The 27,277-nt window shown below is 48.5% G+C and overlaps 3 protein-coding genes across 4 annotated transcripts; 2 read left to right on the plus strand and 1 right to left on the minus strand.

Annotated features, from left to right (window-relative positions):
* The first annotated feature begins 63 nt into the window (after window positions 1-63).
* On the plus strand, window positions 64-9,846 carry PPIH (peptidylprolyl isomerase H). Its single transcript, XM_082295733.1, has 10 exons — window positions 64-135; window positions 488-552; window positions 1,147-1,170; window positions 1,666-1,710; window positions 2,140-2,182; window positions 4,192-4,284; window positions 5,804-5,891; window positions 6,738-6,778; window positions 7,973-8,061; window positions 9,656-9,846. Exons 1-9 carry the CDS (start codon window positions 70-72, stop codon window positions 8,039-8,041), a joined length of 534 nt encoding a protein of 177 aa, XP_082151859.1. The 5' UTR covers window positions 64-69; the 3' UTR covers window positions 8,042-8,061; window positions 9,656-9,846.
* Window positions 9,847-12,961: 3,115 nt separating this feature from the next.
* On the plus strand, window positions 12,962-22,460 carry YBX1 (Y-box binding protein 1). Of its 2 annotated transcripts, none has more exons than XM_082295527.1 (8): window positions 12,962-13,277; window positions 13,620-13,683; window positions 17,086-17,119; window positions 19,211-19,300; window positions 19,520-19,822; window positions 20,177-20,256; window positions 20,360-20,625; window positions 22,085-22,460. In XM_082295527.1, exons 1-7 carry the CDS (start codon window positions 13,121-13,123, stop codon window positions 20,592-20,594), a joined length of 963 nt encoding a protein of 320 aa, XP_082151653.1. In that variant the 5' UTR covers window positions 12,962-13,120; the 3' UTR covers window positions 20,595-20,625; window positions 22,085-22,460. The 2 variants fall into 2 exon arrangements, with proteins under 2 accessions (XP_082151653.1, XP_082151652.1); XM_082295526.1 differs by having other exon boundaries at window positions 12,984-13,277; window positions 20,348-20,625.
* Window positions 22,461-24,198: 1,738 nt separating this feature from the next.
* LOC309581363 (claudin-16-like) lies at window positions 24,199-26,894 on the minus strand (the record flags this gene model as incomplete). Its single annotated transcript, XM_082295934.1, has 5 exons — window positions 24,199-24,290; window positions 24,856-25,047; window positions 25,196-25,360; window positions 26,307-26,409; window positions 26,781-26,894. 5 exons carry the CDS (start codon window positions 26,892-26,894, stop codon window positions 24,199-24,201), a joined length of 666 nt encoding a protein of 221 aa, XP_082152060.1.
* Window positions 26,895-27,277: the final 383 nt, after the last annotated feature.

Genomic DNA, 27,277 nt, shown 5'->3' on the forward strand with positions numbered 1-27,277 from the left:
GCCCCGTCTCGTCTTCCGTCGCCGTTTCCACTTCCGCCGCCATTTCCGCTTCCTGCAGTGGCAGTGGCGATGTCGGCGCTAGCAGCAAATCCCAACAACCCCGTGGTTTTCTTTGATGTAACCATCGGCGGGCAGGTGGGGGTGCCCCAGGACGGGGAGCGGCCGCGCCCGGGGAGGGACTGCGGGGATAATTGGGGGTGTCGGAATGTTGTGGGGATAAGAGGGCACGAGGGGTGCCGGGGGTTCGTCGTGGGGCTGGCGGGGCCGCAACTGAAAGCGCTGGGAGGGGCGGTGCCAGGAGACGGATAGCGGGGCTATGGGGCCACAGGGCCCATCGGGAACGGCTCGCAGGGAAGTGAAGCAGGAGGAGCCTGTAGGGGTGGGGGTGAATGAGGAGACAGGATTTGTGGGAGTGCCCGAGGTCGAGCGGCAGGTGTATGTGTGTGAGGGGATACCTGGAAGACTCACCTGGCCCCCGTCTCCTCAGGAGGTCGGCCGCATGAAAATTGAGCTGTTCGCAGATGTTGTACCCAAAACAGCAGAGAACTTCAGGTAAGGAGCAGCTACCATTCCTGCAGCTCAGCCTGGACTGGAACTGCAAAGGCTTTCTGGTGCAGGAATGGCTTTTGGTGGCAAAGTGATTAGCTGACACCCGCCCCAAACTGCTTCACCTATGCTGTCTTCTCTCTGTTCTCAGAGATGCTGTGTGGCATCCTGGTCTCTCAGGGGACCTTGTCTGGCTGGAAGGGGTCCGGTCCTCCTCGGCTTCCTCTGTGAAGCCTCCTGATTTGCTCTGTGCATTTAGAACAGGCAGTGCCTTGTGCCATGTGGGGGGTCTCCTGGCCACCCAATTCTCCTGCCTTCAGCTGAGGGATGGACCATGTGAAATCCCACTTCCATCAGCGGGATGGACATACCCTGGTCTCTGTCAAACATGGCGCCTGCCCCACATTTACTATCTCTTACAACCTTGGTGTTAAATCTCTGACCTCCTCACCACAAAGAGCACAGAAAATGTTTTGAAATGGCAGGGGGAAGGAGTTGCCATTTCCCGTTCCTGTTTCTCTGGGAAAATCCTGTGCACCAGTTGGTGCAGCCCTCAGACTTCACATGCACCTAACACTCTGCTCTTTTTTTGTTTGCCAGGCAGTTTTGTACAGGTGAATTCAGGTAAGTGGATTATAATGTCCTTTAAGTGTCCCACTGGAGAAACAGGGCTGGGTGAGGTGGAAAGGGTTTGTCTTGAACTTTTTCATGTTGTACCACTACAAAATGGAAGAGTTACAGAAATCTGCTCTGAGGAAGTTGTGAGGGGCTTGAAGACTCACAGAGATGGCAGGTTTCTCTTTTTGATGTGACTTTTTTTGTGGCCAGGGGGCTCTAAAAAACCCTGTCTGCAAGCCCATCTTCTCATGCTGCACCTTGCAATGGGATCCTGTGAAGATGATGTATGGATGTTGCAGGGAACAGTCATTTCATGTGCAGAGCCCCCTTGAGGCTTCCTTTTGCCTCCAACAGCAGCAGCTGAGAGGCTGCAGCACCTGGTTGTATTTCAAGGTAGCTGCTAATGTATAGGGCAACTCTTTGGGACTCTGAATTCCTGGAAGAGTTTTGTGTTGGGATATCCAGTAAGTTAAAATAATTTTCCTTTTTACTTCCTTACAGGAAAGATGGTGTCCCTATAGGTTATAAAGGAAGCACTTTCCACAGGTAAATCATCTACTGTTGTTTAGACACTAAATAGCAACCTGAGCCATACAGGGTTTTTTGACCTGCCTTGAGCTATTAGTGGTGTTGGAGACATTTGTGAATCATGGCTAATGTAATTCTGTGGCTTTTGGGGACCTGGGGATGCTGTCAGATGTGTATGCTGCGGTTACTGGGAGGAATCCCCTGTTCCTGGCATGCCACATCAGAGATATGGCATCTATCACCTAAGCACTATCCCTGGTCAAAAGCAATGATTCCTAAATGACCTCATGTCAACCACTAATTAATATTTGTTGTAGATTTTAGGCTGCAGCATTCACAGACTCTATTAACTTCTGCTGCACAGCGAGTCAGAATCCCTTTTTAGCTTACAGTGAGCTTCTTGAGGCTTTTGGCCACTGAGAACTAAGTGTTGTTTTACGTCTTTAGGGTAATAAAGGATTTCATGATCCAAGGAGGTGACTTCGTAAATGTATGTACTCCTGTATTCTTTTCATCCTTCTCCTCTATGGTATAACATGCTACTGTTTCCAAGGGTCTGTGCTGATTTGTGGGATCCCTTTCTTTTTTGAGATATCCAGTAGTAACTGGAGGTGTCCTCATAGCACTGCTGCCATCTTACTGCAACAGACCATAAAGCACTTGAAAACAAACCTGGAACCTCGGGTGAACACACATTCTTCCCAAAATATTTCCTCTCTACAATAGGCTGGCAATACACTGGCAATACCCTGGAAGCTTTCAAAACTTGGAAACTTTTTTTGCCCTGTTTTCCTTTCCACTTCCATTGTCCTCATCCAGAGAAAACCTCTGTGTATTTCAATTCACATTGTAGATAGACCTTAAGTACAGAACCCAGTGTGTAATGTAAGAGGTCATTTAAATCAAAACTAACCTTTTGTTGCTAAATTGTCTCAAAATAGAAAAGACTTTGCGCCCACAATGGCGGTCGTGCTCTGACATGGGGATAAGCAGAATATATGGGTAAGGCTGAAGGGCCACAGGATCTCTTCACTGTCCTAGGACCCAGCAAAATTATTTCATTTTTGGAAGTGTTTCAAAATATGAGGGAAGCGATAAGCTTTTTTAATATAAAACTTGGTTGTATGAAAGTCTCTGAGAGAAATGACCACACAGCAGGCAGTTCAGCCACACCAGACTCTGGGGTAGTTGCTAATTGTGACACTGCTCAGGTGTCCCAGTGCACTTTATTACTTCCACTGCATCTCAACAAGCTTTACAGATTGCTCCAGTATTTGGAATTTATATGTTATATTTATTAAAAAGCCACTTGGGGAGCAAGCACAGTCACACTGACTCCTGAGACAGGGTGCAAGTTTCTGTCTCTGAGCCAACAGTTTAAGTAAACTACAGAGAACAGGAGGAAAACAAACAAGGGCTGGGCAAGTAGAGCAAAAGATGTGGAGCTGCATGTGGTGTATTACTGATATTATTGTTCTATTAAGTTTGGCCTAATAAAGATCATGTATGTTAAGCAGAAAGGCAATGAAGGGAGACAAGTTGCAGCAAGGCAGAAGAAATGGGTCTGAAGTGACACAGAAAGGGAAGCTCAACACAGAAATGGAATGAACTGTCAGGATAGTAAATTTAAGTGACTGTACCAAGAGATACCCATTTTCACTGCTTCTGCAGCTTTCCCTGGAGAGTTCCTCACTGCAGCATCTTTAGGGACCCTGTTGAAGGGTCCCTGCTCAGTCCTTTTGTCATCATACAGGAATGTCTCTGAAAAGCTGGACCCAAGGGCAGGGTGGCCTTTGAGCAGTCCCTCAATGCAATGTGTCTGATGTGACCCATCTGTCAGACTTCTGCAGAGTTCTGAACTTGTGGGCTGTCAGAGCCTGCAACCTGTAACTGTCACAGCCCATGCTGCTTTCATTGTAAATGTCCTGAGGTCTGAGTGCTTGGGCTTGTAGTTAAGCACAAGATGTTTGGACTTAATAGAAAGTACAGCACAAACTAGAGAATCTTTATTTTAGAAACTGTCCTAGCAGAAGAGATAGGTTGCTTTCCTGTTTCCAGTAAAGTCACAGAAAATAAGGTATATAAACCATAAACTCACCATAAGCCAACTTTTGCCATGCAATCATTTCTGCTTTCTTTGTCACACCAGCCCATACTTCTATGCCTTCTCCCTTTTCCCTTCCTGATGGGTCTGTACCAAGCAATCTGTAGCCTCCACTTCACTCTGGGAGGCTTGGACTTAACTGTACCACCCGCATGGGTTTCTGCCAACATATGAATGGCGAACAATGACCTGTGTAGTTAGAAACCACTTGCTATTCTTGTTCAGAAATGAAACACTGAATGTGTACACTGCTGGTATATATAAATGGTAATACAACATCCATTTTGCCCTTTACTCTTGCTTGGAGATTTTAAATTTAATTTTTAAATGGAAATGTTCTGTAGCAATTGCTACAGAACAAATGCTGTGGCTGACTGGGTACTTCTCTCATGCAGGGGGATGGCACTGGAGTAGCCAGTATATATAGGGGTCCTTTTGCAGATGAAAACTTCAAGCTGAAACACTCTGCTCCTGGCCTGCTTTCTATGGTGAGTATGAAAAATGACATTACAGACTGAAAAGCTTTTGGTACTTTCTCTGTGCCCTTTTCCTAAGTGTATACAGTATTTGCTGGACAATGCAATCTCTGCCATTGGGTACAAGGTTTGCTTTGTAACTACTAGTCAAGCACTACTTATGGGTTAATATGTTGAGTAACACAATAGTCCTGATCCTGCATCATCCTTTCTTTGTTGCCTGTTGGAGCGATGGGACAGGCTTGGCTTGATAGCTTTCAGAAGAGCTTAATTCTTACAGTTTTCATACAGTGGTGAGTTGGTGGCGTTTTCTTCTTTCCTGATGCTGTTATCAAACACTGACCTCGGCAAGGATGAAACAGAGAGATTTGGGAAATCCAAAGCCACAGCAGTGTTACCATGGTATCTCTTAAAACAGACTTTCCTGTTCAACATAGTAGGAGAAACTGCAACCATTGCACATTGTCTGGTAGGAACAGTACCCCGACTTTTGGAATAGAAAGCAAATGGAGCTAGTGCTTCAGTGTTCCTATCCACAGCTGCTTCTTCAGCTCTTCTTCTCTTTCAGCTGCTCTGCCCTTAAAACCACTTGCTTAGGACATTTCATCATTTGGGTTAGTTACTCATCCATGTTGAAAACATGGCCCAAAAAGAGGTGTAATTGCACAGCTAAGCAGCTAGTGTGCTGTGGTACGAGAGAAGGGATTCACTCCAGTATTGCCAGCTTTGTGTTAAAGTGGCACAGCTCTGAAGTAGTTACACGGGGTCAAACCATGGATCCCAGCTGGATCCTTTTGAAGCTGGCTAGCATTAACTAGAAAGCCAAAATGACCCTGTCCTGTGCAGTCCTGCAGCTGCAGAACTTGCCCAGTTCACTCATCAGGACAGAAAGTTGCTTTAGTAGCTCCTGCTTGTCAATATTGCAAATGGCCTTCAGTGTTGCAGACATGTTTTCTTAATAGAGTGCAAATGCTCTGGGTTCTGTACTTGGGTGTGAATAAAATTTTACATCTGCATCCCACTGTTCCTGTGAGCCCTGTGCCAATACAGCTGTTACTTTTCTCATCATAATCATCAGAACACCTTTTTTTTAAATTTTATTTTTATTCTGAGGAAACCTCCCAAAAGGCAGAAATTAGCTGGGTTTTTTTCTTGCCCTGGTTTCTGGCTTTCAGTTTTCCCCAGGACAATGCTGCAGCCAATAAGTACTTGTCACAGAAAAGTTCAGTTTTTTTTCAGGAGTGTGCTGTAGAGCCTGGACTTTGACAGAGTCTTGTGCACCTTTGTAGAAATACAATAAATGGTTGGTGATTTGGCTCTTGCGCATTCTGGTGTGACCAGAGGTGGTGACATGCTACATCCCAGCATAGTGTGCTCTCCTGCAAATGTGTATCTTGTTTCCTTTGGTTTGTCTAGCAATAAGCTAAAAGTAAGATGGTCTTGACCAACAGCTCTTTCTTATGTGTCTGCCTTCAGTTTTGGCCAGTCTGAAATTGTACACTTGTTGTATTTTGCCATTCTCAACCCCCAGGCAAACAGTGGTCCGAGTACCAATGGCTGCCAGTTCTTCATCACATGCTCCAAGTGTGACTGGTTGGATGGGAAACATGTTGTGTTTGGTGAGTACCTGCAGTAAAAGTTCTGGAGCGCCAGCTCATGGACGTCCCTGCAGAGCAGCTGTTAAAATAAATAGTGAGAATCAGAATCTTCTGAGCTGGGAGGAACCTAGAGGGATCATCAAGTCCAACTTCTGACCCTGCACAGGACGCACCAACAATCCCACCCTGTGCCTGAGAGCATTGTCAAAATTCTCCTGGAGCTCTGGCAGCCTTGGGGCTGTGACCATTCCCGGAGGAGCCTGTTCAGTGCCCGACCACCTCTGGGTATGGACTGCTTGTTCTTCCCTCCTCGCTTGTGCTATCCGAGGGATCTGTGCAACCTGATACTGTGATGGATCACTTTTGAAATGAATCATTTTTTCACAGGTTAGCTTTCCAGATCAATGTTCAGTGTACTGTATTTGTGGACAAATCCTTGTGCCAGTGCAGAAGGCACAGATGAGTGGACAGATCCCTTTCTGCTCCATTATCAGAGAGGGCCGAGCTTTCAGCAGAGTTTTTGGACAGTAATTTTGTGAAATCACATCTGCTAACTTGCATTTACTGTTGGTTGAACTGTAGGAATTCCAGGCCAGCCTTAAGCTGGTGGTCTCAAACTCCAAATTTCTACACACACCACCCCTGTGATGGGAAAAGTCATTTAATCTGTGCCGAATATAGAGAATGTTTGAAGAGGGATTGTTTCCTTTATGAGTTTAGAGATCAGTAACAAACCCTGAAGTGCCCAATAGCTACACACTGCACAGGGCTTTTCAGGAGGGACAAAAATGCATGTACCTGTGATGAGTGGGGGGGAACAAAGGTAAAAAATGGCCATATTGAAGTGGATGAATTTTTTCATTCCAGGTAAAATTGTCGATGGGCTGTTGGTCATGAGAAAAATTGAAGTAAGTTTGAATATGGCTACTTCCCTGTGAATGTCTGCATTGGAAAGTCATGTACATGATTAAGTAGAGTTGTCCTGTTCTCTCCTGCTGTCTGTTTACAGGATACCAGGGAATACCAGTGTTGATAACTGGCATTATCGGTTGTCATCGTTATAATGTAGCAGGAAATCTGTTGAATGCTGTCAGGCTGTCATATGAGTTGGCTTTGGAAATGCTAGGCTCTTGTGGCTCTGATAGTCTTTGAGCAGGGATTGCGTTCTTGGCTTTATTTGCTTTGCATTTGTTCAGGAGACTGAATTAAAAAGTTGTTCCATCAGCAGCTCAGACAAGAGCGTAAAGCATCTCACTTCTGTGCTATTGCCTGGGATTATGCAGTGGATGCAAAATCATCAGTTCTGCTGATGCACGATCAGCATGTTTAATAAGAAAAATTAAACTAATCTCCTGATGGGCTTCCAGGAGCTGAAGATAAATACAGTCCGGGTGGTGATTGCTGCCAATGTCAGGCCTGGGTGTCATGGCAGGATAATGAGTAGATTTAACAAATAGCAAGTTCTTTGAGACAGCCAGCATTGACTCCATGACACATATGGGATAATGTGCATAAGGGCCTCTAATCTAGAAAGCAGGGCAAACACAGAGCTGTTGGGTTTTGAGAAAAGGTCACATGGAAGGAGCTGTACAGCATGGTGTAACCTGCTGGGGGGTTGTGGTGAGCCTGCTTTGGGTATCAGTGCAGTGAGACCAAAGTAAAGAAAATTAGAGATTCAGAGAACAGCTGAGTCCAGCACATCAGGAGGATCAGAATGAGGGCTGCTTTGCCACTGTCTCTTTCCTTTCTGTATGAATACAAGTTTGTTTTGCTTGTGGCAGCTGCTTTTAGTATCAAAGCCAGAGCAGCCTCAAGTATCTCATGAGGAGCTCTCCAGTTTTTGCTCTGTTCCTTCCCTCCAGTTCAAAGGACCAGCCTCTGGTCTGTGTCCCAAACCTCTGCTCACAGAGAGAATTCACCAGTTTACGGCTGGGCCTGTTGCCAAATGTGTAATGGTGCTTTTCTGTTCCTCAGAGCTGTGTCTGGAATTCCCCATTCCTCATGTTACAGAGATATCTCTTAGCCAGCCTTCTAGTACCTGTCACTGCCTGGGTTTGCTGTGCCTTTATAAGTTTTAATGTTCTGTATTTGTTTGTCCCCAGAATGTGCCTACGGGTCCCAATAACAAACCCAAGTTGCCAGTTGTGATCTCTCAGTGTGGGGAAATGTGAAGTGATGAAAGAGCAATGTGGTAAGTCTCAGTCTTCATGCATGGTGCCATGAACTCTGGGCTGCTTTGCTTCTTACTTTTCTCTTGACTTGCTTTCACATTCCTCTGAATCTGCAGAGAGCTGTCTCAGCTCAGTGAAACACCAGAAAGTGCTTCTCTAACAGCATTTGTTTTTTGCCAGCTCAAGTCCCTGAACTGGCTTCCCTCCAAGCTGCACAAACACCAGAGGCAGCACAGCAGGGATAAGATTTTGCAGCTGCAGTTGAGGGGAAGATGGGTTTATGGGAGCTTTTTCTTGGATGGGGCTAGGTTGCCTTGAAGCCTTGATTCTAGAAAGTGGATGAAGGGGAATTGCAGCAGTAATCCATCTGGAATTATCCAGGCAGTCTAGTTGGTGGGAGGCCTCACTTTGACCTGCATGTTGGAGAACTCTTCAACACCTACAAAAAGCAGAGTATCCATGGGTGGGACAGGCAGGGATCAAGAAAAGGAGAGGAGAAAGGGAGGACTTGAGCCTCCTTGCTCAGCACAGCTGTAGGATTGCCACCATTGAAGGACCAAGGAATTACCATTTTACATAGTCTTACCTTAACCTGAAAAATGTACCACCGTCCTTATCTGAAGGGAGATGTTTCCACTATTTACTGTTATTCTGGCTTCATTTTGATTAAACCAATAGTCTCAGGCTAACATATAGTATTCTGTTTCCATTTGTCTGCTCATTTTACTGTAAAAACCACAGGTATTTAAACAAATCTGTCTAGATTTCAGTGTGTTGGGCTGCAGCTTGTCAAAAATCTGCTGTATTAGCCTTTTGGTTGCTGATTTTTTTCAAATTTCAGGAGGCAGCTCTGACAAAAGCACATACCCACAATTTTTGACCTTCCATGAAATGATATCCAAAGGCAGCTGGAATTGCCCACAATGTTCCCTCTTTTGTAATAAAGTCTTAGAGATCTGCAGCACTTCAGACTCTTGGGAGCTCTTGCTATTTGATGAAGTGACAACAGGGAATTGTAATCATTCTTCCATTCTCCTGGTACTTCTGGTGGCATTTACAGGCTTTTGAAAAAAGCCTGCTAGCAAGGCTGTTCCTTTTTCTTGCAGAACTGTGCTGAAGGATTGAGTCCCCTTTAGGGTTGTCCTCAAGCCCAGACTTATTTATCATTTTAGTTTGGAGTACAGGATCTCTGGCCTATGTCCAGCTTGAGCCTGGAAGCTTTTCATTCATAGGTACGAGGCTGGTGCCACCTTTCTTATTTCCCAGCCAGGTCTTAGGAACAGCCTTGTTGCACCCTGATGTCTCTCAGCTGCCTGGGAGTGAGAACAGCTTTTGCATTGCAGACAGCCACATCAGCTACTTGTCAAGATCCTTGAAAATCATCTGGGAGAAACAGGCACTGTTGGTTTTAACTTCAGAAGTAGATGCAGTTGCCTGGCAGGCAGACCCAGGGGGACTCCTGAGGTCTCTGGATGATGAGAGCTGGTGTGTGCAGCAACTGGCATGCACTTAAAATCGCTGTGTGGCCCCCAGTGTCACTGCATAGCCTGGCTGTTGTAGGATGGGTTGGTAATGGCTGTCCAGTATTTCAGACCTGTTTCTTCTTTCTTTCAGTGTTCCTTTACCAGTGATTAGACCTGTGCTGGCTCCATGCAATTCCAATTCCAGCCAGCTGACCCACTGCCCCAGACTTCTCCGGAGGCCAGATCCATGCTCTTGAGGTTCTCCTGAAATTATTTAATAATGGGCATCTCTTTTTTTCTTTTTACATTTTGAAATGTAAATAAAGAATTTTTTAAAACATGTGCAGTGCACATCAGTTAACATTTGCGGGAATGGATTGTTCTCCAGGTGGGAAGGGCTGTAGCATCATCAGCAATGCATTATCCCTGGCTGGTTCAGTCAGGAACATTTACTGCATGGTATTGAGAGAGAGAGAAGGGGTGAAAGGAGCTTGGCAGAGCTGTGCTGCACCAGCTCTTTCATTTGGCAGGTAACTACAACTTCCTGGCTGGCAGAGGGGTTCTTGGCATCTTGGGAATCTCCAGAACATTTGTGTGTACAGCCTTGCTGAGGCACAAGGAATTGGTATAGCACAGATTCCATCACTGTGAGTGCTGGGCTCTGAGGAGAGTTCTGATGTAAACAAGTGTCTTGCAGCCTTCCCCTAGCGCATGGTAGCACCAGGCCATCAAGCTATTATGTTCCACAGGTGCTGGAGGAGGAGTTCACCTGGGTGCTACAAGGGTGTTGGAGCAGGCCTGTCATCCGGGGAACACAGAATGGTGATGCTATAGGAGTGAAGTTGGGGCTGCTTGTCCTGTGTGGTGCATGGAGCGCAGCTGAGGTTGCCTTTCTTCTCCCAGAACAGGACTGGGAGCTCACCCACCTGGCAGAGGACAAGCCAGCACCCTGCACAGGGCTGGGTTCCAGCAGGAGCTTCTCATCCAGCCATTTAAAGGTAAAGGAGTTAGGACAGAGTCTGTTCTGTCACATGCAAGTGCATCATCCTATGCAGAGAGATCCCATCCCTCCTTGGGCAGTGGGTGTAGGGTGCACTCTCTGCCTGAGCTGGGCTTGCCCAGCACTGACATACTGGAGGAAGCTCCCACAGGCTTGGCTGTGCTCTTTTCTCTCATGGCTCTTTGAAATCCTGGCAGCAGGCTCTGGCTGTCAGGATTCCTATGTCGTCATTTGTGGGACTGCAGAGCAGCTGAGGACACTCACTTCTCTCCAGCCTGAGGCATGTCACTTTGTACCTGCAGAACATCAGGTGATAAAAGAAGCACAGACACTGCAGTCCTTTATTCCCCAGCCCCACAACTGCTTTGCAGAGGGCTCTCCTGTGAGAGGAGGGTGGAAGATTCTCAACAGGCTGGCTCAGGTGCCTCAGGGGAGCTATGCTTGCCAGTGCAGTGCTGAGGCTTGCACTTCTGGCTGCTGGTACCCAAATTCACTTTTTCATCAAGGAAACCAGTTTATTTCTGATCCAGGCTTAGCAGCACTTTTTCAGCCTGATGTACTTATATCACTGCCATCAGCTGGTCTCACGTGCTGCATACAGGGGTCACAGAGCTTCCCCAGATTAATTAAGAGCAAATCCATTACTACCTCTTTGTTGTTCCAATGGCTAATTACATCCCATTACATTTCTCTTCAACATGGAATGTGCGAGGTTCCAGCTTTCCAGGTTGTGTGTCTTGTTCCTTACTTGCTGGCTGAAAGTTTTCTCAAAGACCACATTTTTGGGTTGAATTCCCCCATGATGATGTCACCCTTCTGTTGTATGTAGCAAATCCTGGAATCTCCTCCTGTAGAGGTGATGGAGCTCCTCTCAGCTCCAGCATCTTCCTCCAGCTGTGGATGCTGCAGCTTGAGATGGTGTTTCTGGTGGCCTGTGCATTTCCTTAAGGGTCTGAGTTGCCTCCAGACCCCGCAATATTACACCCCAAACACATTGTTGGGGCTCACAGTTTTAGCTGTAGGTGCATGGCCCTGACATCCCCACAGATTTCCTCCCAGAGTTGGAGTTTTCTCCACCATTTTGTCCCTCTCGGGTCACTGCCTGGTGCATTCCCTAATTCCCATTCTATTGTAAGATTATTTTTCAGATGAATCACTAAGCAGCTTCCAGTTTTGACATCATTCTAGCTTCTTTATCCAGGTCATCATCTGGGTGCAGATCGTTGTAGGATTGTGTTACTGTTTTTTCAAGCCCTTCCCTTTGTTAACTGAGTTGAAGATTAGGTGGAAGAGTTCCCAAGAGAGCTGGATGAGACCAGTGTCCCTAATGGGTTGATGTGGTGGGTTGACCTTGGCCTCACTGGAGTTCCTCACCTGGCCACGGTGGAATGTGGGGAACTGGGATGGTGAACTGGACAGTGATTTGTGTGCAATGCTGAAAGGGCTGATCCCAAGGGGATACATGTTGCTTGCTAAAACGGTGTAGTGGTGGGCCATCTCCCAGAGACCTTCTGGATGGCTGCTGATGATCTTTCCCTCCTCTAATGTTAGACGAATTACATAATCAAGGGAGGGCTAGGAATCTGTGGCCACCAACCACATTTTTCAGGTGCCTAAGGAAAATTAACTTGTTGGACAAGGACAGGGTTTTCCTCTGGATCTTCCCTCTGAGGAATCCAGCAAGAGATGTTGGGTATCTCCAGGCCTCTGTAAGGCAAAGACATAGGGGTAGGGAAGCAAATAGGAGCTGAGAGGTGGTGGCTGGAGAACGGCTCCAGCAGGGTAAAGGACCCAGCAGTAATGCTTTCCCGACAGCCTGGCTGGGTAGAAGGGCTCAGGGTGAGGAGCTGCCCCCGCCCCTCCGGGAAGAGAAGGATGGGATGCATAGGGAAAGGCTGATTCCCCGCGGGTCAGCTCAGTGCGGTAGCCGCACATCCGTACGTGGGTCAGTGAGCTCTGATACAGGTCCAAATCCGGCATTTCCCTCTGGTAATTAACGCTCCTGGGCCCTTTCTGCCAATCACTGACGGGAGTAGGCGCCCGGGGAGCGCTAGGACCGGAGCCGCCCGCAGGCTCGCTCTGCCCGGACTCTTTCCAGCGAGCGGAAGCGCGGTCAGGGGCGGGACAGGACAGGAGCCACCGCCACATGGTCGCGCGCACTTCCCCGATCGTGCCCGCTGGGGCAGGAGGGGCGGCCGGGACGGCCAATCAGGGGGCGGGGGCGGGGCCTCCGGGTCGGCCGGTGAGAAAAGCTAGTCTGGCAGCCGCGGGCGGAGCAGCCAATGGGCGCGCGATATTGAGGAAAGGCAGGTGTCGCCGCCAATAGATTTTCGGCGGGGGGCGGTGGGGGGTCGGGGAAAAGCCAATGGGGTCGCTCTCCGTTTAACGGGCGGGCCAGATGGCGAATCGCGGCGCGTGCGGGCGGGGCGCGCGGGGTGGCTAGCCGGTGCGCGCCGCCATTGTGGCCAGTTCGATCGGTATCGGGAGCGGAGAGCGGAGCTCAGCGAGCCCGGAGCAGGGAGCAGCCCCCCCACGGCCGGCCTCAGTCACCATCACACCGCGGGAGGCGGCGCAAACAGCAGTCACCACCACCGTCCGCACCGAACAGCCGCCGCCATGAGCAGCGAGGCCGAGACCCAGCCGCCCGCCGCCCCCGTCCCCGCGGCGGCCCCCGCCGCCCCCGCCGACTCCAAGCCAAACGGCGGGACCGGGAACGGGGGCAGCGGCCTGGCCTCGGCGGCGCCTCCCGCTGGCGGGGACAAGAAGGTCATCGGTGAGGGCGGGCGGGGGTCCCTGGGGTGGGTGGGAAGCCCCGACCCCCTACCCCTCCCCCGCTATGGCTGAGGGTGGCGCGCGCTCCCTTCCCCCCCCTAGGGGCGGTGCGCGCCCCCTCCCCGCCTTCGGCGCGTGTCCCTGCTCGCGCGCGCGGCGGCCGTTAGTCGCCCCCCTCTCCCTCCCTTCCCCTCCCCGCGCGCCGCCGGCCCCGCGTGCCGGGTGGGGGCGGGGCGGCGCAAGATGTCCGCCACGCGGGGCCTTTGTGCGCGCGCCCCGCCACGTGCCCCTGACGCGCTGCTCCCTCCCCTCCTTCCCCTCTTCCCTCTGCCCCTTCCCGCAGCAACGAAGGTTTTGGGAACAGTGAAATGGTTCAACGTGAGGAACGGTTACGGCTTTATCAACAGGTGAGCGCCCGGACGCGGCGGGCCCTGTCACGGGGAGCCCCGGGAAGGGGGCGCGTGCGGGTGACAGGTGACGCGGGGTGGGGAGCGGCGGTGCCTTTGCCCCCTCTCGCCCTGGTCGGTAGAAGGAGCTGGTGGGATGTGCCTTTTCTCTACCCAGGGGTTTCTGAGCCGCTCGGGGCTTGCCTGGTTGATTTTTAAGTCCTTTAACCTGGGCAAGAGCCGCGCTCTCTAAGCGAGTCTGTTTCCACGGCCATGTGTCTTATATTATTGTCATTTGTGGTGTTTTGGGGTTGTTTCGGTGTTGTGGTTTTTTTTTGGTGTTTTTTCTTTTTGGGTTTGTTTTTTTTTTTTCTTAAGGATATAAAAGTATACTGCCTGTCAGTGCACACGGTATTTATTTAAACTCCTGCGTGAAGTTCAGTCAATGCGAGCAAGAATTGCTTTGAGCACTTGGTAGTTCAAACATGCTCTAATGAGGAAATCTTCAACATGTAGGAAAATGAACAAAAGGAGCACAGTTCACACTGTCTAGTGCCACACTGAAGTGTATGGACGGGTCTCATGAAATAAGTGCCTAGAGGATTCTTTTTATGACAGTAGTTGGTGTGAAAGAATAATTTGAACACTTCAGGACTTGTGTAAATAGCTAATGTGGGCCTGTCAGGGAGAGAGGAGTTCTGGAAGTGCTGTGCAAGCAAGTTTTTTAAAAATGGGCAATTCTTGGTCCCATTGGTTTGGGGGCCTCCCTGGGGTGTGGCCAGAGCTGTTTCCCTTAATCGTGGTACATGAACTCCCCGGTCTCAGAATGTGGCTGAAAACTGGGGAATCTCCCTTTAGGGCAGCAAGTGTAGTGTTATTATTGGATGTTTTGTTTATGTTTGGTTTAAACACTGCCTTTTTGAACTGCCCGTTACTTCATGAGCTAGTCTGAATTGTCCGTGAAGCTCCTGAATTGGTTTTGCGTCTGCAGCTTTACAAACTTGCCTCCCAGTCTGCCCAGTTTGCATTGTTCACACCATGCTTCAGCTCCTGGTGTTGTGCAGTCGCCAGTGCTGGGAGCTGTCGTGTCTCTGGAAACGCCTCCCAAGTCCCAGCCACAAACCCCACCTCGAGGGAAGGCTTTTCCTGTTCCCTCAGTAGTGGAAATGTTCTGTGATGTCAGTCAAGCGAGGAAGCAGCAGCATCTAGTTAAGACATCCGAATGGCTTCTCCAGTCATTACTTTGGCAGCTGTTTAATCCCTGAGGTTGCTATCTGTAATGAGAAACCCAGCATGATCTCGTATTATCAAGAGATTAGAGCCTGGTAACTGAAGAGGAGGACATTTCCTCAGCTCTGGAATCTTTGCCTGGTTGCAGGGAAGCTGTGCAGGAGCTCCTGCCCTTGCATGGCTCAGCTTTAGCCAGGTCTGCTTGCAGATAAAATGAGCTTTGGAACTGAAATCAGCTTTGATGGAGGTGCATGCTCACTTCAGGTATTTTCTGTGTGCTTTTAGTGTTAGAAGTGCGATTCTGTTCCAAAATTGGAGTTTGAATTCTGGGTTTTTGATGATTATTTCTCATGTTTGCCAAAATAACAAGTAGATGTGCAAAAGCTACTAGCTTAGTCTGTACCGCAACTGGAGTTGCACTGTCTGGCCTGGCATTTGGTGCCCTGCTGGACTTCTTAGTCTGTCTGCTTGCTTGATTCCCTTTTTCTAGTATATTTTTGTGGATGAAAGACGTGAATGGAAGAGTGGCTTAGTGCAAAGATCAGCTAAATGGTTTGTTTGACCTTCAGAATGAGTGTTTCTCTTGTACCCTTCCAAATTTTCCATGAGAAAGTGATGGTCCTGCTGTTCCATCATCCACATTGACAGCATGCTTGCTGCTTCCAGGTGTGCTTGCTGGAAAACAGTATTGGGAGTGGTGTGGCCAGTGGCACGAGGCTGTGAAATGGCCTGGTATGTTTTTCACTCAGTGAGCTCTGTGTGACCCAGTCAGTTGTTGAGCCAAAACTCCAGTGTCCTTTTGAATGGAAACTGCATTGCAAAAGGACTTCAAAAATAAGTATCTGGTCTGCTTGTCCAAAATTCAACTTGGACAAAAGTACAAAGTGTCCACACTTGTGGATGAGTACTTTCTACCACTGTTTTTCAGCTGAGGGTGAAGGAAGGTGCTCAGCATTTTTACTAGAAACATGTTACTATGCTCTTGTGAAGGTTTTCAGCATTTTGGATATTGTGTTTTGAAGAAGAGTCTCTCAGCTTTGGCTTTGCAAGGGCTTCTGGGTGCTGCATCCTGGGGCTTTGGAGATGAGATCAGAATGGCTCTGCTGCCTTTTGGCTGCCTTTCCCCAGTAATCTTTGAGGTCTGTAGGCATCAATTTCAAGAGGAAACAAGGGGACTTATTTTTACTGGTGATGTCTGACAGAATAGCCGTAGTTTGGATGGAGTTTCTGGAAAACGTTTAATTGTCAATTCTCACTTTTTAAAGCCAGGGGTGAGGAGCACCTAGCTTTATCTTACTACAAACCAACCCAAGTATTCTGTTACCACTAGATATGAGCACTCCAGTTCAGAGCACGTTTTCACATGAGCTTACTTATGTCTTTAACCCATCATTCTAGGAAATAAAAGCCACTTTCCTGTAGATTCAAATTGTTCCATGCAGTAATGAAACTAACACTGCAGTGAGGGTGGGTTGATGTGATGGGAGCTGGGATGTCCATGCTTCAGGAGTAGGGGAGATGGCTTGTGCAGCTCTAACCAGCGCAAGGGTGCCTCTGTTGTAACTCTTCAGAGCAGAATAGAAAATTCTGACTGAAGCTGATACTGAGCTGTGGTTGTTCAGACTCCTGGCAGTTGCGGAAGCTCTGCCAGGGTCATGCTTGAAGGATGGGTGCTCGTGGGTCCCTGTAGATACAGACCTGAGCTGTTTTCTGTTTCTTGAGAGGGGAGACCAAGGCTTGATCAATGGTGCTTCCTTCACAGGCAGCTGGTGTTGCTGTTCCTCAGGTGAGGGAGACTTTAAAGCTGAGGGAATGTCAGGCTCCAGTGGCAGAGCTGCTTCCAAAAGCTGCAGTAGCCAGTCTCCCACAGAGCACCGCTGGGAAGGAGTGGTCACTGTCAGGTGTTCAAACCGTCTCCATTGATGGGACATGAAGGATAGAGAGGTGTGCAGGAGTGAGGAGCAATGTGCCTTACTGAACCTTCAGGATGTGCTTTGCACTTTGTGCAAGCTTCCTGCTGATCTCTTCTACACGCAGTAAGCTGATAGGAACAAGCTGAGAGCAGGTTGATGAGTAAGGCTGATGCTCAAAGCCTGTTATGATAGATCTGCATTTTGGCTCTGTACCAGACAACTGAATTTTTAATTTACTGTGCATTTTATTCACAAATTTCAATTTCTTGTTGTCTTGCAGGAATGACACCAAGGAAGATGTGTTTGTCCATCAGGTAAGGTTTCCTTGAAACTGAAACATATTCCTTGTCAGAAATTTGACTGTGCCTGACCCATTTAAGTAGGACTGAAGTTGTGGAAGAGCCTTGCATTTTCACTGTTACTTGAATACAAGCAACTGATTCTTGATTGCATTACAAGTGGAGCCTGCTTGCACTTCTTGGTTTTGCACGTCCACATGATGTACAGAGGGCTGAGTGGGCTGATGGTGTAGTGATGAGAATTGCACTGGCTGCCAGCATGGGCTTGGGGATAACTGCATGGAGTCCAGTCATCTTGTGGATTCATACAGTGGTTAAGTAAGCATCTGGAAATAAAGTTAAATGAAAAGCTTGCAGCAGGGAGAGAAATTAATTGAGCTATAATAGGGATGAAGTGCCAGTGAAGCTTTTTTCCCCTAGGCAAAATTATAGATTTTATTGTTCTAGGCTTTCAGTGAAAGTCTACAAACATTTAAATAAGGGCTTTTCAATTTAACTGGTATGTATACTTGAGATACAATGTATGGCAAACAGGTAAACCTCTGGAAAATAGCCCAAGACTGCACACCACACCTGTATATTACTTCATGGAGCAGGTTTGCCTTAGTTTAGTTCTTTGTCTGAATTGCAAGGCTGTGATCAGCAGTTTGTTTTTTGCCCTTTCTGGCTCAGGATCTCGTCAGCAAGCAGCCCACAAGGAATTCTTAGTGGAGCCTGGTTTTCCTCTGGCATTTAGGAGTCTGTGGGTCATTCTTTTGCCTCAAGTTAGGGATGTGCTGCTGATGTTAACACAAAGGAAGGGAAAAGCAATGCCTGGAAAGTGTTTATCATCTCTCAGCTTCTTGCTTGTTCTTTGTCTAAATTGCCAGCTATTAGAGGCACTGGTTTGTGAGAGGTTATACATACCCTGAGGGGAAGCTTTCAGACCCGATTGGCAAGTAGGGTCACCTGTAAGTGACCTTGACTTACTGGTTGCCTTACAGGACATGTCATGGTAGCTACTGTTTATGTTTCTGAAATAACAGTTTGGTAATGATTTGTTCTAGTGTAATACTGAAAATAAAACAGTTACAGGGCTCTAATCTGAAAGAAATCAGGTTGGTTGAGAAGTTCTTTCTGTGTATGCTTTTTTCCATCCCTGTTACATGGCTCAGGTGTCACAAAAAGCTGTTGGACTGGCTGCTGTTGTAATAAGGCTTTCTCTAAAGTTACTGTTGTTTAGACTGAGACTTGTGGGCATGTTTTTCCATTGATTTTGTTCCATTTAGGGGGAAAAAAAATATAACCAAATTGTGTGGCAAGTATTTTTGTTAACGTTGTTACACTTGTATTGCTGTTCAGTTGAAGTGTTTGATAAACAGAACATGGCTGAGCATGGTGTGTATTGAGTATTAACTCGTCTGTCGAAGATGTCATCCAGTACTGGAGAGCATCGAAAATTGAGTCTGTTCTAGTAATGTTGTTTGACAGGTGGCCGCTGATACAGAGGATTGTCTGGTGCTGACACCTGGGAAAGGCCAATCTTTGGTGTGCAATACACAGCTGGAGTAGATTTAGGGTTAATTGGTCAGTCCTGTGGTAGAAACTATGGTGTTGGCAGCCTCAGAGGAGGAAATCTCTTGATACCTGGCCATTGTTAGGTTTATAGAGTATGGAATGCAGAAGCTGCTGTGTCCTGTGGTGGTGTGGGAAATAATGAAGGACTGGAAATCCAAGAGGGTGATTGGAAAGACTGATATATTGATTTATGTGCTTCAGAGGGCTGTATAACTATCACAGTGATGTTGAATCTTAAACTCTGATTAGGAATCCTGTAGCCAGTGTGTGGTTTGGGAGTTTTACTCTTTGTTTTCAAACTGCCTTTTTAACCAGTAGACAGCATGTTGACAGGTACTTCCAGTTAATGGTAAAGCTGTTGCTCATTTCAAATAGTCCAGAGCGTAATACAGGTACATTTTATGACTTCCTGGATTTTCCCAATGATTGAATTGCTTTTTCAGGAGTACAGGTCTTTCTCCTAAGATAAAGAATTTGAGTATTTAGTAATCTTAAAAAAAAAATCTTCCTTTGTATTCTTATGCTGTGCCTGCACTGTTGTGTTGTTAGACTGCCATAAAGAAGAATAACCCCAGGAAGTACCTCCGCAGCGTAGGAGATGGAGAGACCGTGGAGTTTGATGTGGTTGAGGGAGAAAAGGTAAACACATCTCTCGGGTGTCAGAGTGTACATGGAAAACTCAGATTGCAGGCTTTGGTGTGGTGCCTGTGGTTTGAGTCTATGCCTGATGACATCCAAGGAGTTGAATGGTTTTTCATTGCTTCACAATGTGGATGTAAATGATTGCTCAGTACTAGACTGTTATGCTGTAGCTGGTGGGATGGTGACTGTTTCCCTAATGCTGTGTCCACTCTTTAGGGCGCGGAGGCAGCCAACGTTACAGGACCTGGTGGAGTTCCAGTGCAGGGCAGTAAATACGCAGCAGATCGTAACCATTACAGACGATATCCACGTCGTAGGGGTCCTCCACGCAACTACCAGCAAAACTACCAGAACAGTGAGAGTGGGGAAAAAAATGAAGGAGCAGAGAACATACCAGAAGGTCAAGCTCAGCAACGCCGTCCCTATCGCAGGCGGCGGTACCCACCTTACTATATGCGTAGGCCCTACGGGCGTCGTCCACAATATACCAACCCTCCCGTGCAGGGAGAGATAGTGGAGGTAACATTTGTATGACATATGATGCTAAACAGGCTTGGTTGCTTTGGAGCAGGGTGATGAGATGCACCTTTTGACACTTCTTGTAGGTACTCCAGATGATTTTGGTAAGGTTTGGCAGTAACATGAAATAAAGTAGCTGAAGGTCTTCGTGTTACAGCTTCTGAAAACCAGAGTGTTTCAATTGATAACGATTAACTGGAGGATTCTCCATTGTGTGCACACCTGTTCCCTAGAACTGCTGCCCTCCTTGACTGAACTGACAACCTTCCAGCTCCTTCCTCACAGCATGACAAGCTGTGGTGTTAGCACACTTCTGCTTGGGGCTGAGGGGGTCTGTGGCCTGATGTCTTGCAGGGTGCTGACAACCAGGGTGCAGGAGATGGCAGACCAGTCAGGCAAAACATGTACCGGGGTTACAGACCAAGATTTCGCAGGTATGCTGCAGATCAAGCTGCTGGTTTTAGCCTTGCTCTGCGACAGAGCCAGGACATGGCAATGCTCAGGTGCTGCATGGTTAAAGCTTAGCTTGACTTTCAGGGGTCCTCCTCGTCAAAGACAGCCTAGAGAGGATGGGAATGAAGAAGATAAAGAGAACCAAGGGGATGAAACCCAAAGTCAGCAGCCACCTCAACGTCGGTACCGCCGTAACTTCAACTACCGACGCAGACGCCCAGAGAACCCTAAACCACAAGATGGCAAAGAGACGAAGACAGCCGAACCACCAGCTGAGAACACGTCCGCTCCCGAGGCTGAGCAGGGCGGGGCTGAGTAAATACCGGCTTAACATCTCTACCATCATCCGGGTGCGTGACCAGGGGCCCGGGGATGCTGTTTGCTGACTGACTTTTTCTTCTCATGCTTTCTTTTAATTTGTGCCTTACAAGGTTTGGACACTTCTTGCTCATGCGTGCTGTAACTGATCTGTGAGTGTCCCTGCAGAACTGAACTGCGAGGCTTTGTTGCCTCAATGCCGACTAATTGGGGGGAATCAATGACAAGCTTTAATTGTCATTGATGGAATACTGTTATACTCTAAATCTTGGCTATGTTCAGTAGTTCAGGCTTACAGCAGTCTGCTCACCCAGAAATTCAAGCAGTGCAAGTGTAAAGACTTGAAAGTAGTCAGGAGAAGCATGTGCTGGGATTTACCAAACTCCATCAGTGCCTGAGCTGAGTCCCTTCAGGGAGGTGGATGGTACTGAGACTTTGGCATCCATTTCTACAAAGTCAATGAGGAATTAGCAGGAGTGTCTCAGGAGCAGCTTTTTATCTAACCAAAATGCTGGAAAAAGTGGTAGAAATGGTGCTTTTGTCAGTGTGTGGGAGCTGTGGTTGCAGTGCTGAGGTGTTGGCTTGGGAGGGCTGTGTGCAGGGCAGGGGTCAAAGGCTGGGTTAGTTGCAAGGGTCCCTGACTGTGATTGGGGCTTGTTTAGTGCTGACTCCTAAGGGACAGTTCTGCTAATTTGGAAATATTTTCATTGCCAGGACTCTTACTTGTTCTGCATTTCTTCTCAGCCATGTGTGTATCCCATTCCTTTTGTCACGTGTTCCTGGAGGGCAGGAAAGTGGAAGAGGAATTCAGGCTGTAGGGGGAGCAGACTGAGTGGTCACATTGATGGGATGGACAGGGGCCGCAGGAGTTGGGCTGGGAGAATGGCTTGGTGTTGGCAGCAGCTGCAGCCTCTCCCAACTGTGGGAGCTTGGGAACTTGATCTGCACGGCCTCGGGTGCTTCATGTTCCACTTGCAGATTGATCATTCAGTTCCTGTCCAGGCCTTGCTGCAGTGGTCTCTGTGCACTTGTTGTGAATATTTGTCGTATCCTGGTGGTCAACACCTCCTGGATGAATTCTTAGATCATGGGCTTCAAAAGGATACCACAGTGGCACCTTGGTTCCTCTTGCTGTCTGGGAGCATTGGAGAGTTACTCTGTTTAGTTTCTGTGCTCTGGGCAGTGGCTGAATGTCGGCAGAGCCTGGTGGAAGCAGCTCTCCCCATGACCAGAGGGATCCCTTTGGGTTTAAGTTGACTGACTGCTCTCTCTGAAGTCCTTAGCATTGGTCCTGTGGGAAGGTGGTGGGTATGGTTGTTGAGGGGGAGAGGAGGGGGCTGACAAGGAACAGTAGCTGGTGAGGGTTGTCCTGTGAGCATGTGACAGGCAGCTTAGGGTGAATTTTTGAGTTGCAGGTGAGTCTTGGTACACAAAGCATCCCTGTAACCCTTTGTCACTTGTCTTATGAGCCTTTTTTTTTCTCTTTTTCAGTTTAGTCATCAAAGAAAAGACTTTAAGAAATGAAGAAGAAAATGAAATTCCAGCAATAAGAAATGAACAAAAGAATTGGAACTGAAGACCTTAAGTGCTTGCTTTTTGCTGTTGACCAGATTACTAGAACTATCTGCATTATCTATGCAGCATGGGGTTTTTATTATTTTTACCTAAAGAATTCTCTTTTTGGAAATGATAAACACGTTTTTTAAAAGCCTGTTTTTTCTCAATATACCTTTAAAAGTTTGTAAATTGTTTCATATCTGGTCAAGTTGAGATTTTTAAGAACCTCATTTTTAATTTGTATGAAATATACGCCTGATTTTTTCAAGTCAAACTGCAAGCATCTGTTAATAAAGGTCTTAAAGAGTTACCGTGTGTACTTAAGCGTTTTAAACCCACTTCAGTGTGAAAGGGTTTTAAGATAAATATTCATAAAATATTTGGGAAAAAAATGAGTGCTTTACTCTTTGGGCATACAGACTGGTGGGGTAAAACAGGAAAATGAAAGTGAAAATACCAATGAAGATGCAGTTGAGTCACACTGGAGAAGGAGGGGTGGGCACAGAGGGATGGGAGTGCCTAGTGCTAGTGCAGTGTTTCCAAGAGCTGTTTGCTGGAGCAGCTTGCCTGTGTCCTTGCTGGAATACAGCACTTGCAGAACTGAGGTGGTGTGAGGGTGCTTAAAAAAAAAAAAGGGGACGCCCCCCCTCCCCCCAAATGGTAGAATCCCACATTGTTTTGGGTTGGGGGGAACCTTAATGCTCACCTCATCCCATACCCTGCCACTGGGGCAGGGACGCCTTCCACTTTGCTCCAAGCCCGGTCCAAGCTGGCTTTGAGCACTTTGAGGGATGGGACAGCCCCAGCTTCTCTGGGCAACCTGTGCCAGGTTCTAGATTCCAAAAAATACCAAACTCATCACTGGGGCTGTGCTGTAGCACACTTGCTCATGAGTGCACTGCAGAGCCGGCAGTCCATCACCAGTTCCCCCAGGGGTGCAGAAGCACGGAGCCAGAGCCATGCCTTATGCCAAAACTGGCTCTGGCTGCACCCCAGTGCCATGGTGAGAACCTGGTGAGTGGGGGCTGCTCCCTCAGTATGGGGCTCACCCTTGTCTCAGCCCAGCTGTGCAATGCTCTGACAACAGCCGTTAGAACCACTGCAGAGCACCTGCAGGAGGGGGTGGCTGTCCAATGGCAGCTTTTGGGACCTTTCTACATACTAGTGAGCTCTGTGCTCTTAATCATTTTCCTTTAGGCTCCAGTGTCTCAACCACCCCAGGTGTCCCAACAGTCCCAGTGCCCCAGGCTTTGCTCTGTGTCTGTGCTGAGCTTGGGGCGAGAAGTAAGGGAATGAGGCCAAAACCAGCATTCAGTAATTGAAAGTGGTGAGGATTGAGTTGGTGGTGGTTTCAGGTTCTGGTTTGTTTTCATAATGGTTTACAAGTGTAGAAAGATAATAATTCACTTTGAAAACAGAATTCCTGTTTTGTGTGAACTTAAAAACCCCACTCTGCAGGTAGATCATCAGGCTTCAGACTGACTCACCTCCTTGTGTCTGGTGTGTATGGCTTTGGTGTTCCTTGATGATCCCCCATGAAAACATTGATAACTAAGTGTTCCAGACTCCTGGTTTTATCCAGTTTTTGAGCACAAATTGTGCTGCCCTCTGTCCGATCCCAGGGAAGGTTTCCAGTGGGACTGGTGTGGGAGGAACCAGGACTACCAGCCACATGGAGTCAGTACTGCTCCATGCAGAAAAGACTTCCCACTGAATTCCTCCAAAGCATGGGCTGAGCAATGTCAGAGGAGCGACTCTGCCCCCAATGTCCGGAAAGCCTTCCTGGGTGTCCCTGGGGAACAGGGGCATCTTTTCTTAAAGCAACACTTTTCTGGGATTTATTTTCATGAAACCTGGCTGGAAGTGGGAAAAATACCCTTCCCTGGCTGACTGCTGCAGTACCCTCGCTTTTAGCAGTCATCTGGCTGCATCAGAGCTTGGAAGCAGCTGCAGAAGTGTCTCAGTAGAGGTGCTAGTGCTTTAATGGGGTCGGACTGGCAGGGAGAACATCCCGTATCAGAGCTGGGTGCAGGAGGTGCTGCTGGCCATCACACACGGGAATCCATGGCGTACATCTTGCTGGTGGCTGTTCGGCCCTGGGGCTGGGGATGCCTCTGGGGTTGACGGCAGCTGCTGGGGGCTGCCAGGAAAGAGTTGGGGTTATGTCACAGCTGGCCATTGCAGGGTGACTTGGGGCTGCCACAGCACGGGGACATGGCAGGAGAATTGAACCCAGCTAGCCAGCAGGGTTAACTTACACCCCATGGGACCAGGCATAAGGATTAGAGATGACGTCTGGGGAGGCATCACCTGCCCAATGTCCCTGGTGGTGGGGCTGGATTTCAACCAGCACATCCCTGCAGCCACTGGCTCAGGCTTTGGCTGATGTCAGGGATTCAGCTCTAGCACGGCTACTGCTTTGAGTAAACATCACCACACCTTCACCAGGACCTGGAGACCCACAGATGTGGATGGACTCCTGCACCCTCTCCATGCCCTTACAGGGTTTATGGGGCTCCTTACTCAGCCCTGTTCTGCGTTGTTGTAGCCTCCCCAGCCAAGGGGCACAGGCCAGGCACAAAGGGGTTCCCCTTGGCTAGGCTGGACCCTGCAAGAAGCCCCTTTGCCCTCTGAGCTGGTCCTTCACCCCATATTCCTGCAGGGCAAAACTTGAGATAGGATGGGGTGGAATGAGACAGACTGACCTGTGCAGGCATAGAGGCAGCAGGTCAGCAGGACAGATGCCACACAGCAGCCAGTGGAGCCAGCCATCCCCAGCCAGCATGACCACCCAAAGTCGTAGTGGACTCCCAGGAATATATTGTGTGACACCAGCATGGCCCTCTCCAGGTAGACGTCCACCGCATACCACACGGAGCCTATGAGCCCCAGGATACCTAGGAGGAATGGGGCTTGTTAAAAAGAACCATATAACCCCCTATGCTCCCCAAGCCCTTCTGAGGGGGTGCCGCTAGCTCCCAGCATGCTCCCCAGGTCCCTGGGGACATGAGGTCTGTCTGGTCCCAAGCTCTCCCTGCCACGCACTCCCAGCGCCAAGTATGACTCCAGCTCCATAGCACATCTTCAGTTTGACACAAGGATCTTCATTGAGGAACGTGATGCAGTCAAGCCCAAGGACCAGTGTAGCCAACGCCAGGCCAGCCAGGAGATCCGCTGTGATCATCAGGGTCCGTGTCACCACGATCTTCACTGGGCAAGGAAGTTAAAAACAACCAGAAACGGGAATGAGGAATAATCAGAACAACAGGTCTCTCCACTCCAGATTGCTGCCCATGTCCCCATTAGAGTAACCCAGCTCACCAGTGGCCATCACACTGGAACCCACCAACCCTGCCATGGGCCAAGGGAAGGTGCTCAACAAACTCATCAGAAACTTAATAAGGACTTAAACTCATGATTAAACCAGCTCAAGAAACAAAACAACTCAAGGTATACCCATCAGCACCTGGTATGTGGTCACCTGCTCAAGACATTCTTGAGCAAAAGACACTGCTGTCCACACTGTTTCTTCCTCCAAGTTGTGTAGCAGGTGTTTTGAACAGCAAATGTCAATATACCAGTGAATAACAAGAGCTGGCATGGATCACATCACCAGCTGTGATGGGACTGTGCCCTGCAAAGGTCCCTCCTCCCCAGAGCAAGTGGCAGCCTCCCTTAGTCCATACCGACAACTCTCCTTCTCCACTGCCTGAATCTGTCTTGTTCCGTGTCATGGCCCAACACAAGGGTTCTCTATGCAGGGCTTGATGTGCCCTGTGCAGGCCAGAAGAAATGTCCCTACCCTGATGTGACTGTCTCTGAGCTGTGGGCATGAGCTCTTGGCCAGTGGGAATGGTCCTTGCTCTGCCTGCAGCATGGTGGGTTGCAAATCCTAAGTTCTACATGCCAGAACATGTTTGTTGTGAGCTGCACAGCTTCATGGCCTCTTTCCTGCCTGATGACCCCATGGCAGGTCTGACTGAACCCTGAACTGCTGCCCAGACCAACCTATTGGGACAGGAGACCAAGAGCAGCCTTAGGCTGGCGTGGCTGACTGACAAAGGGAAGCTTGGTGCAATGAAAATCACTTTCCCTCTTCCCTTTCAAGACTCTGAGCTGTGAACTTAACAAATGCCTCCAGGCCAGGTCAGCTCACCTGGGTGGTCAGCCAGAATGGAGTCATATTGGTCGCAGGTCCTGACTCCGTCCTGCATGTTGGTGACACACTCCCTCCAAAGGCCCCGACATTTGTGACTTACCTGGAAGCGGGAGAAAGGCACTCATGCAAAAAGAGTCCCCTCAGCTTCCCATGGATCTCCCAGCCCAGCAGGGCAGATTTCACACTCCCACCACTACACCTGGACAATGTCCCAGTGACTCCCTGCCCATACTTGCTCTCTGTTTTCTCCTGCTCCATCTCTCTGTCTCTATAATCCTCTAATCCTTCAACTCAAAAAGCAGTGGATTTGTCCCACCATGTCCCTTTTCCAAGCCTGTGGAGACATGGTGCAACCTCATGGATGGCAAGGCATCCCCCTTGCTCTCAGCTGCTCACCTTGAGGATGATGATTGCTCGGCTCACCTTAAAGGTGGCCACTCTGCTCACCTTCCAGGTGATTTCTCTGCTCACCTCCAAGCTGTCATCAGCATTGACCATCCAACAGTCTGTGCACGTGGCCAGGAGTAGGAAGAGTGTTGAGAGAAGAGCAAGCCCAAATGCTGTCACCTGCAGGGCTGCACTCATGGGGTGACCTGCAAGGGGCACAGAGATGTTCACCAGCTCTGCTGTGGCTACTTCCAGACACCCAGTCTTCCAAGGACAAAGTGCCACCAACACCAGGCATCCTCTGGATCCCTAGGAGTCATCTGGGCCCTGTCTCACGGTGCTCACTGCTGTCAAAATGCTCTGATATCCTCTGCTATGGTTGGGCCACCAGGTTTACATGTAAAGAGAGCTTTTAGATACACAGTAATTTTGTAGTGGAGACGTTCCCACATTGGTTCCCTCTCTTCCAAATAGAAGCTGCCAACCATCTGTACTTGCCCTTTGGGAATCAAGAGCTGCTGGAAAGCACTGTCAAATAACAGCTGCTACAAAAACCTGTGGCCTAAGCACGTCTCCAGAGA

The sequence above is a fragment of the Coloeus monedula genome, assembly GCF_965178545.1.
Source record: "Coloeus monedula genome assembly, chromosome: 22".
NCBI classification, from domain to species: domain Eukaryota; kingdom Metazoa; phylum Chordata; class Aves; order Passeriformes; family Corvidae; genus Coloeus; species Coloeus monedula.